This window comes from Arachis hypogaea, chromosome 3 (genome assembly GCF_003086295.3).
Source record: "Arachis hypogaea cultivar Tifrunner chromosome 3, arahy.Tifrunner.gnm2.J5K5, whole genome shotgun sequence".
NCBI classification, from domain to species: domain Eukaryota; kingdom Viridiplantae; phylum Streptophyta; class Magnoliopsida; order Fabales; family Fabaceae; genus Arachis; species Arachis hypogaea.
The window spans coordinates 23,118,622-23,130,096 of record NC_092038.1 but is presented as its reverse complement, the minus strand read 5'-3'; the positions used below and the strand labels follow the sequence as shown (position 1 = coordinate 23,130,096).

Genomic DNA, 11,475 nt, shown 5'->3' with positions numbered 1-11,475 from the left:
ACTTTAAAAAATTTTACTTTAAGTACTTTAAAAAATATTTATATATTTTAAAAACTGTAAATACATCTATATAGTCTTTTTTATTTATCAATCACAAAATGAGAGCTGAAAAGTAGAAGCATATCTTAAAAAAATTTTACCAAATCAAATTTTAAAGAAGTTATTTTTAAAATTAGTTTGTTCTAATATATTTGCTAAAATTTTACCAAATTGGTATTTTACCAAATTCAAAATTTTAGAAATATATTTGGTTTGTCATTATCAAAAAGAAAAAGATTGTTAGATTCATAAATTCAAAAAGATTATACAGTAAAATTAGCTACTAATGTACAATATATATTAAAACACAAAATACATATTAAAATTGAATTAAACTTATATGTATTTATATATAAATATATAGTGACTAATTTTAATGTATAAATAGCATTTTTGAATTGAAAATTATGTTAAAATTATTGTATGATTAGATTTTGCATTTGAATGTTGTGGAGTTTGTGGCCAAAATTAAAAAAGAGACAAAGCAGGTTGCAGTTTTTTAAATATTAGCGACGGGCTCATTCGCTGCAAAATCTAATAATAAAAATCAATGCAATTATTGACAGATTATATTCATTACTATTATATTAAAAATGTTGGATCTGGATTTTGTATAGTGATGGATCTTTTTTAAAGTCTATTGCTAAAATCTGTCACAAATTATAGCAACGAATGAAATTTCTCATTACAAATGACACCACTTTGAGGGTTGGATATTATTCAACACTAATAATTTCGTTGCTAAATTTGATATCCATTTGTTACCTATGAAAATTTATCACTAATGCGAATAATTTTAGTTGTGCGATCGCATGGAAAGATGAAATGCGTCAAATATTCCAATTTTTAAGGTGCATATACATTTAATGTTAATAATTTTTTCAATGTTTTTTATTTGGAATTTTTTTAAGAATCTATAATTTCATTACAAAATTTTTTAAAGGATTACTGAATTTATTATACTATATATTATCTAAATGTGACCTCTGATTTAGTGGTACAAATTTAGATAACATTAAATATATCATGAATTACATATTTTGACTTTCTCTTTCTCTTTTTCTCACTCACACATTTCGAATAAAATAAAAGTAATAGATAGTTATCCCCCTCCCCTCTCTCTCTCACTAAGCAAGTTAAGCAGATTTAACTATAAAGTTGACAAAAATCTCTTAGATATTACCGTCGGATAATTTTCAATGATAACTTTGACGCCACATATTATGTTTCGTGTCATATTATCTTTGGATTATTTATTTCACATAAAATTTGACGAAAAATTTGACGGTAATATATATTTAACATTTAATTAAATAAAAATTATTAACAGAAAATCATATCCGACTATAAATTCGACCGTAATTATAATTTTTTATTTTCTATTTTGAACTTGTTAGAACTCGATAGTCAATAATTAAAAGTCAAATACCAATTAGTGAAAATCAAGTAGTAATTTTAATAAAAATAGTGAGCTATATATAATATAAAATATCAAGTATACAGAATTAAAATTCAAAGAAATAAAAATGATGTCAAACAAAACAAAACAAAGCCTAAATTACTACGAGTTCTAATAGTCATCGTCGTCGTCATCCTCCTGGTCTTGTTGAGGCAGCAATCTAGGTGGTGGTGTCAGTGCCTGTCCTGGCTCCTGCGTAGAGGAAGAGGAGCCTCCTCTAGTAGCACAGCTGCCACTAACGCGCATCTGCTCATAGTATACTGCATATCTATCGCTGTATCCGTTGAATCTGCTCTAGCTCTTATCCCGGCTCCTGCCTTAGAGACTCTATCCACTACAAGAAAATGGAACATTTGTAACAAAAAATTTGTATCAAATTTAAAATTGTTACAAATTATAGTTTTTTCGTAACAATAATTATTTATTGTTACAAATTAAGAATATTTTGTAACAACAAGAAAATTTGTTACAAAATATTTCAATATTTTGTAACAACGTGATTTCTTTTGTTACAAATTATGTTGGCTTTCGTATCGAATTGTTGTTTTGTTGCAAAATGTTATAATGTTTTGTAACAAAAGATTATATTGTTGTAAAAATTCAAAACATTTTGTAACAAAATATCTATTTATTTCAAAAGCTCTAAATATTTTGTAACAAAAAATTAATTTATCACAAAATACAATATTTTTGTAACAAGTTATTTATTTGTCACAAAATTCAAAGATTTTTTTATAATTAATAAAAAATTTTGTTTTAACATATTAAATGTAAGACTTCAAATTTTTGAAAATTAACTGAATGAGTTATTTATGATTTATTATATTTATTTAAGATTTTGTAAGACCCAAGACTTGAAAAGTTTTATTTTGAACTAATCCCAAATTATATATTTATTTTTAGTTTTAATTTTAGAAATTATTCTTATTGAAAATAATTAAAGGCAATTAATTAGATTTGAAACAAATTAAGGTTTTTAGCCAAACTCTATACCTATGGATTATTTTTCCTATTTATGATTTAAAGTTCTAGAAATTTGAAAATAATGAGGTTTGACTATTTAAATTAGAATTTCGTATAATTTTATAATTACTGAATTATTTTCTATATTTAAAATTATAAAGTTGGTAGTTATGAAATAACAAGAATTTTATATGATTTGATTTAAGATAATTTAATTCATATCATTTAATACTCTAAGTTAAAGATAAAGAAAAATTAATTACATTATCATGAAATTTCAATTAGGATAATTTATTGAAAATCAATTAGTATTTTTATATCACAAATAATATTTTTAAAATAATTTTAAAGATCAAATTAGATTTTAAATTAATATTTTATATTCTAATTTGATTAAATTAAAATAAAACCCTAATTTTCCTAATACTACCCGCCGCCCCATCCTTCCCCAAAACCCACTACTCAACAGCTTCAGGAAAAATCAATGAAAGGAATAAAGGAAAGAAAGAAAGGGAAGAACGGAGAGGGTGAAAAAAAGGGAAGAGGAAAACAGATTCGCAGAGGAGGAGGAACGGGGAAGAGAGAGATCTGAAGGGAGAGAGAGACCGTGACTAGTGCTGCCGCCGCCTTGCCCAGCTGCTATGTTTCTCGTCGTCGCCGCCGAAGGGAAAAGGGGGAGAGCGCGCCGTCGAACAGAACGCGAGAAGGGAGAGGAGCTGTGTTCTGTTGTTGACGTCGCACCACAGCCACGCCGCCGTGCTGTGCGAAGTCACTGCCGCCGCCTCGAGCCTCGCCGTCGTCTGTGCTCATCGCCATCGAGGGTCCATCGCACGCCGTCGCTGGAGCCTGAACGCCGCTGCAACCACCGCGTGTTCTTCAGATCCGTCGCCGTTTGAGTCGCGAGCAGGGGAACGCGCGTGAAGGAAACTGTCGCGGAGCTGCTGTCGCTGCCGCGTTAATAGGCTCGCCGTCGTTCTACTCGCGCGGCTGTCGTGTTGCCGGAGCACCCGTCGCTGCTGTTGGCGCCGGAAACCGCCTTTCAAGCCTGTATCTGTTGGTAAGCCCTAACCTTGCTTCAGCTTCTTCATCCATTAAGTTTACCTTTATCGTGGAAATTGTTGCTGCTGTTGGGTTCACCGCAGGGAGGAGTCCGAGTAAGAAAAGGAAGAAGATGGCGATGGATACCTCCGCTGCTGTTGTTGTTACTATCGGTGTTCCCGAGCTTGTAGTTACTGCCATCTTTAGTGATGAACCTGGTTGTGTCCTTGTTGCTGATTGATTGTAGTGAGACGTTATAGCCACTGCTTTTCATCTTGGTAAGTTCATGGGTAAGATCGCTTTGATTCTTCTTTGTGTCATTTTATTTACGCAGCTAGTTTTGATCCGTTTAATTTACCAGAGTCACTATTATCATATCTCGGCACTGCCGCCCTTGTTTGGAACTACTGAATGTTGTTGTCTCAGCCACTGTCGATTTATCTATTGCAAAGTCATAATTGATAATGGCATTAGTTCCTCAAAAAATACTGCCCTTCTCACTAATTCTTCACAGAGGTATTAGTATTATAAATTCTATTTGCATTAGTTCCTCAAATTGTTAAATCATCTTTCTCATTAAAGACACTTGCTGGATTCCTCTTCAGGTTGCAGGAAGCTATATTGAACATCCCTCGTGGAATAACACGGCTAATAGATATGCTCATGGATCGCGAGGTACAAGACTTGAAAGCTCCGCAGTCTTCTCAATAACTTTTTCAAACTTAATTGATGTATTTTCTCATATGGCTACACAATATATACTTGTTTAACCTTTCATATTTATGTTGGCTGGTTAAAATTTCAATAAATATGTTGGTGATAATTTGGTACTCTGTAAAAATATTTTACCTTTGAAAATTGGAATATTCTAATATAGGTTGCCTATTGATCCTCATTTTGAAAGAAAGCTTGAAATATAATAATCAAAGTTTACCTCCAGCTCCAGGTAATAAGGAACGAAGCCTTATTGCTTCTTATTGTCATCTTTGAAGGTGCATTTGAGAAGATTTTGAGTATCATAAGAGGTGAAGGAAATTCAGATGGTGGAGTTGTTGTACAGGTGATATATTAATACTATCAGAAAGTTAAGTAAATTTGTTTTATGTGATTCATGATGAAGCATACTAACCCATGGTTATGGTCTCTACTTGGAACTTCCAAATTTAGATTTCCTCAAGTCTTTGTGCATACAAATATTTTTCTTTTGGGATAGATAATAGGAGTTTAGTTAAATGAGTCTTGCAGAGAGCTTACTTGTTTTGTTTTCTAATTATGATGATGAGCTAGTTTTGTTTACAAATCAATATGATTTATTATTATTATTATTATTATTATTATTATTATTATTATTTGGATCCAATCAGGTTTGTTGATATCAATTTTAAAGCTGAGAGGAAGTGCTTTCTCTTTTACTCAACAGAAGGTTAGATTCATTAATAATTGAATAGTGGAATTTGTAGCTAAATCTTTTGTTGCTGTAAATTTTTTTGTTCCTTTGCCAAGTATATTAATTTTTTTGTTGAATGGAAAATTTAGGATGGGTGTATAGTTTTTGTGATGAGGATATTGATGCTTTGATAAGCATGTGCTTATGCCTTTGGTTGGTAATAAAATAGGGTTTTGAATTTCAGCAGATTGTTGATATTGGCAAAACTCTGCCATTATTCATGGAGCTTCAAACCTTAGGTGACAGGATGTGAAGAACCATGCTCTGCAAAGTGTCTTGTTTTCAATGTTGCAGGTCTCATTTAATTTGAGTTGAACCGTTTGGTTATGATTTTCTCACATGTTTGTACTAACTGAACAATTTGAAATAGGTATTAGAGACAGTAAAACTCAAATTTTCTAGACAATTTTTTAGAATTGCATTAATTGACACCATATTGTTATTGTTGGTCGTCTTTTCAGGTGTGTGGCACTTATTAAAAGCTTCTTCATGAGAAAGAAGATGTATGAATATGATGGAGTTTGTAATTTGTAGTTTATATTTTGGAGATTTATAATTCCTTATTTTTCTTGTCCTATGTATCTATCTAGTTCATTAGGGTTCTCCAATGTATCTTGTTAGTTTGTACTTTAAAGTTTATATGTTGAAGATTTATAAAACAATCTTAGTTAAATGAAAGATATTTGAACTATCTATGTTATTATATATTATATGAATGCTGATTTGCTGAGTAAATTAGTTAATATATTAATTAAAAAAATAATTACAAAATAAATAGTGTTTTGTAACTAAAGAAAAAAAATGTTACAAAATCAAGTTACATTTTGTAACAAAATTTTATGATAGGAAAAAATATATTGTTACCAAAAATCCCTTCAAGATCAAAATTTGTTACCACTTTTGTAACGGCTTCTGGTTTTTTGTATCAGAAAAAATTGTTACAAAATATGGTATTGAATTGTAACAGTTTCATTTTTCGTTACAAAAACTTTTTGTAACGGGACTTACTGCAATGGACCTTTTTTTTGTTACAAAAAACTTTTGTTTCAAAATTTCGACGTTTTGTAACAATATTTTTTGTTACAAATGCGCCTTTTTCTTGTAGTGATCTCTGTATCGTGAGCATTTATCCCTCTCTATCATACATGTGAGAATCTCGTTATACCTATCTTCAGACAGATGCAGTTGGTAACTGACAATGGTGAGATACCGGCTTAAAAATTCACAAGTTAAAACTTGAATTCGTTATAAGTGTAGTCCTAAATCGGTAAATAACCCTATCAAAGTTTAATAAATTGTCACAATTCAAATCTAATACCAAGAGTTTTAAACTTCGGGTCGTTCTCCCACAGAATTGCAGTTGGCCGGGTGTACGTCATTGGCTATGAGGAAAATCAGGATTTTGATAGCAATAAACAATAATTTAAATAGCAAGAAATTAAAGAGAAAACAATATATAAATGGTAAGAGAAATTAAACTAAAAGCAATTAAGGAAAAGGAAAGAAAATTCAAATGCTAAAAAGATCTTAGCAAGGGTTGAGAGTCAAGGATCATTATCGTTGTCATTAACCACAAACATGACAATTATAAAGAGTTAATCCCACTTAGTCAACCCCTAAACATTGGAAAAAGTCAAATAGTGATAATTGATCTTAATCCACAAATCTTAACCAACTCACTAATTAGGCTTAGTGAAAGGATAGCATTAGTGAAAACAAAATCAACTAACAACCCTAAATTACCAATCAATATCGGACAACAATGACTCAAGAAGGTCACCTAATTCCTCAATCCCAAGCAAAAAATGCAAGATTCTACTATAAAACTAAGGACGGCCTTTTGTCGAATACTTAGAAGGCATAAAAATAAAGCATCATAAATTGCAATAATAATAAAATCTATAACTAGCCAAGATAAGAAAGCAATAATAATAACTCAAATAAATATCAATAAACATGAAAAATTATCAAATTGCATTAAAGAAAATTGAAAATTCAACAAGTGTTCATAAAATAAAAATAGCAAAAACAAGAAACTAACAATAAAAACTAAGTAAACTAAAATGGTAGAACAAGAAAATATAAAGAAAACTAAACTAAAACAAGATCAAAACTTAAAACTAGAGAGAAATTAAACTAAGAAACTCTAAAATTCTAGAGAGAAGTTGGAGCTTCTATCTCTAGAATTTTCTAAAATATGATAAAAAAAACTAAACTAAGACTACTTGGTTCATCCTCCTTGAATTCTTGCTTCAAATAATTCATAAATGAGTTGGATTGGGCCCAAAATAGGCTAGAAATCGCGAGTCACGTGCCATTTTAAGTGAGGCACGAGACTGGAGTGGTGGGTACTATAGTGCGTACCCATTAATTGAGAATGATGCGTACGCACGACTGGCAAATTTTTACAACTTCATTTCTTCATGAATTCTCCACTTTCGCATGCTTTTTCTCCATCTTTTCAAGTCATCCTTGTCTTCTAAACCTTATATCACTCAAACAAACATATCATGGTATCAAATGGGATAAAAGTGAATTAAATTTGACAATTTGAAGCATAAAAATATGTTTTTAACAATTAAGTACAATGAGAAGAAATTCACAAAAGTATGCATTTTGCATGAATAAATGCAAGATAAGTTGATAAATTCCACTCTTTTCACCCCAAAAAATTTATCGTAAAATATAGATCTATCAGTGACCCTGTTCTTGAAGGCTCTAGGTGAGACTGTGAACTTGCTTCCACAAATCGACATCCTTGGAATCGACAGGGCTAGTGGCTGAGGCGGATCCTCAAGGTAGACGTGTTGAGGTTTCTAACAAAGAACGACCCCATTCCATAGACACGATTCTTGCATGGCTCAGATGCGGTCTCGCGCTATACTGCATCTGGATCGACGACAGAAGCAGAGGAGTTGTTGCCTCCTCCGCCACTCTGTTGAGATTGCTAGGTCGCGGCCTCCAGGCTCTGTGTGTAGGATTCCTACATATGACGTTATATGCAAAAGTGATTAAGACGACAATTAATTAAACAAATATTTGTTATGATTTAAACCATGACATTACTCACATAATAATTCACAGACCGCTGATAAGCGAATCTCCCTTCGTTCTTCTTCAAAGTGTGAGTATACTTCAAGGACTCTGCTATCGTCGTCTCACGATTCAACGACTTAGACTGCACATATTGAAACAATAGGTTAAATTAAGTGATAATTATATTATATGTCAAAGAGAAAATAAATTTAACATACTAAAATAATTTACATACCAGCTTGACCTTTAATTTGTCTTCAAGAAAGTTACTGACCCACCAGTATACTTGGACGGCCTGGTCGGTGCCCTGTTGATCCTATTTGTGGCTTGGCGACACATGAACCCTTTATCAGTCTCCCAATGTACATAGAGAGCTTTCTTAATGTCCAGGAAGAGCCATTGAGTAACCTGGTCACACTTCTCACTTATGTCTTCAAGCATCTGGAAGCCACCTAGCCAGGTGGTCGAAGATCCTCTTAATCATGGCATTGCGAGTCTTCTCCCATATAAATTTTTTCTACACAAGAAAACATGTAGCACTAGTGAATTGAAATTAAATACATAATTAAATAAAATAGAAGATAGAAACTAATTAAAATTGAATATATAGAGATTTTACCGCCCACTTATGAAACTATCGCTCTCTGGTCTCAGTAGGGATCTTCTTATAACTCGACCATGGGTGGTTGAACATCAACTTAATGACATTAGTATACTCCTGTATGTGTGCATTGTTATCTGGTACAAACCTATGAATAAAAAACTTAATATTGGTAAACATAATTGTTGTTTAAAAACTTTAAAATAAATTATTTTTTAAAACCAATTAAAATAATACTCACGTGGTCAAACCATCAGACTATATTATCATCAGGCCAAATTATATGTATTTGGCTATTTGGAAGCCTCCTTATAGCATACACCCATTTTGAGCTAATAATCTTAGTATTGGGAGGAGTTAGAACCACAGTCCATGTTTCTGTCCTCATTAATGCCTTATATTTCTCTTACATAGGTACCAATGTGGTATAATTAGAGCGATATTATCATTTTTAGGAGACTTTTTAGCAGATACATAAGAACTAAAAGCAATGGTGCTCACCTTAGGTTTCAAATTTCTAGTTTTAGATCGAGTTGGCATAGAGTGTTGATTTTGAACATCATGTGAGGTAGTGGGAGCTAGCTGTTAGGACTGTCAAATGGGCCAGTTGGTCTATTTAGACTCGACACGCCTAAGCTCGTGGTTAAACGGGCTGCCCGTTTAAGCTCCCCTTTGTTTATGGGGTATAATATTTCAGTCCGAATCATTTATGACCATCCCGATGGATTAAACGGGCTATTTTGACAAAAATATCACTTTTAAGTTAAAAACCTTAAACAAACAGTATTTTTCTAGTTGATGGATTGAGTTTTCAAGTCGGTCATAAAAAAATGTTGGCAAAAAATACTATTTTTTTGAAAAAATACAAAAAAATTAAACGGATCGCCTGTTTATCCAACAGGTTAGCCCGTTTAATACGTCATTTTGTTGGGTTAATGGGACTTACCCGTTTAACCCAAAATATAAATGGGCTTAATTTTAAACGCAAAGTCTGTTCGTTTAAATGGGTAAATGGATTGGTCCAATAGGTTTAGCCCATTTTAACGACTCTATTGGCTATTCATGAGTAATTTCTTGAGTTACTGCATCAGTGATGACACATCATCTTAAGCGATTTTAAAGTTCCTTTCTATTTTATTTTCTTAGGTTTTAATAAAATTTAATAACTAATCAAATATTTGGAGTTGGGATAATATTTTTATATTTTCAGGGGTTTTTAGCTAAAAAAACTAACAAGAATCAAAGCTTTCTCACAGAGAAAACATAAAAGCAGCAAAAGCATGGCGTAGGAAGAGAAAGTGTGCCCTAAGGAAATGGACCAAGCTTGGCATGCCTGGAGGACAGCCTCCACGCCCGGCAGATGGGGTCCACTCTCAGCAGATGGTCGCCACGCCCGGCGGATGGTCCCCATGCCCGGCGAACTCCTTCCTAGCTTCCTGCACGGCCTTCACTTTATGCCCGAAGGATTGTTGTCCCTGGAAGGTAGGATTTTGGGCTTTTCCCTAAATTTCTTTAAAGCCCAACTTAAAGTTAATTACAACTCTCACGAAGCAATAATTAAGGTCCAAGCTTAATTATCCCCATTATTAGAAGCCTTAATCACATCCAAAAGATTCAAGATTTCAGAAGATTAGTTATTAATTCTTTCTAGAACTATAAAAAATTTAGTTGTTAGGATTTGTTTCTAGATTAGATTTGAATTATTGTTTTAATTTGAATTTGAAGTAAGTAGTTAGTTATCTTATCTTTCTTTTCGAGAGATCAAATTAGTTTAGTTTTTAATTTGAATTTTAAAATTAGGATATAAATAAGTGAACCTTGTTCACAAGAGAGGGCATCCCAGAGGAGGATCTTTAGATCCAAATCCAAACATTCAATTCCTCACTATATTTTTTTCTTGTCTTTCTTCCATTTCATGAGTAACTAATTATCTGTCAAAAAGTTAGGAGCTCTGTTTATATTTTTTATGAGTTATTAATATAAGTTTATTTTATTTTAAAGCCTTGCATTGATCTATTTTATGATTGCGCTATTCATTTTTTATTCGGATTAGTGGCATCGAAATGTTTGCTAATATCTTTGAATTCTTTTATTATAATTGAAATATTTGATAATTGAATTAAGTATTGAAAACTCTTTCACATGACTCTTTGAATTCTGCTAGGAATAGTAGTTCAATTAGTGTGCGACACATGCATGATTTTTAATCATTCTAATTTTGAATAAGTGATATATAATTCGAATTAGAACAATTTTTGAAATTTTTGTTTTTTTTCTAAAGGTTTAACTGGACAAGACTAGCTTAAATATGTGACATGTAATTCGACCTGAGGACTACTTTTAAATCTTATTAGAAAACTAAATTAGTTTTTGGGATTAATCTCTTGATTAATTAATTAATGACTAATTAATGCTTGAGAATCTGAGGAACCAAGAAATTGAAAATCAGTTACTAAAGATTTATCGTGAAAGATCTTTACAAACTTTAAGATAAGTAAACAAGGTTTGATTTCTCTAAAAGTATAAATATCTCCAAAGCCCTTAACTCTTACCATCACTGTCTTCTCTCAAATCAGCAGTCAAGCTCTCTATCCGTAAGCATTCAAGCATTCAACCACTCAAGGTTCTCAAGCTCTCAGCAAGACACGATCTTATTCTCTTCAAATCAGGTTTTATTAATCTAAATAGGAATTTAATATGATAATTACTTGCTCAATCCTTTAATCTTTGTGGAAATGATATCTACTCACTATGGTATTACTTGAGCGATCCGATGCATTTGCCGTTATCCGTACACTTTAATTTTCGCTCATCAAATATTTAACGCCGTTATCGAAGATTAATTGAGATTGACAATATAACGTCCAGTTAAAATATAAACTTAGATCTTGT

The 11,475-nt window shown here is 31.9% G+C and overlaps 1 protein-coding gene across 13 annotated transcripts; it reads left to right on the top strand.

Annotated features, from left to right (window-relative positions):
- The first annotated feature begins 2,944 nt into the window (after positions 1-2,944).
- On the top strand, positions 2,945-5,637 carry LOC112789872 (golgin candidate 6). Of its 13 annotated transcripts, none has more exons than XR_003196431.3 (7): positions 3,603-3,777; positions 3,861-4,015; positions 4,105-4,174; positions 4,492-4,559; positions 4,864-4,922; positions 5,134-5,240; positions 5,408-5,637. XR_003196431.3 is itself a non-coding variant. In XM_025831975.3 (5 exons), the coding sequence occupies exons 1-4, from the start codon at positions 3,786-3,788 to the stop codon at positions 5,197-5,199; spliced, it is 486 nt and encodes a 161-aa protein (XP_025687760.1). In that variant the 5' UTR covers positions 3,636-3,785; the 3' UTR covers positions 5,200-5,240; positions 5,408-5,637. The 13 variants fall into 13 exon arrangements, 2 of the variants coding, with proteins under 2 accessions (XP_025687760.1, XP_025687763.1); XR_003196432.3 differs by having other exon boundaries at positions 5,131-5,240; XR_003196439.3 differs by lacking the exon at positions 4,864-4,922 and having other exon boundaries at positions 2,945-3,777.
- The last annotated feature ends 5,838 nt before the right edge of the window (positions 5,638-11,475 follow it).

What these genes read in the sequence shown, in the direction of transcription:
- LOC112789872 (XM_025831975.3), top strand. Translation starts at nt 3,786, where the DNA reads ATGGGTAAGATCGCTTTGATTCTTCTTTGTGTCATTTTATTTACGCAG. An exon ending in ATATGCTCATGGATCGCGAG is followed by an intron (nt 4,175 to 4,439) that starts GTACAAGACTTG and finishes GTTTACCTCCAG; the next exon opens with CTCCAGGTAATAAGGAACGA. An exon ending in ATGGTGGAGTTGTTGTACAG is followed by an intron (nt 4,560 to 5,133) that starts GTGATATATTAA and finishes GAATTTCAGCAG; the next exon opens with ATTGTTGATATTGGCAAAAC.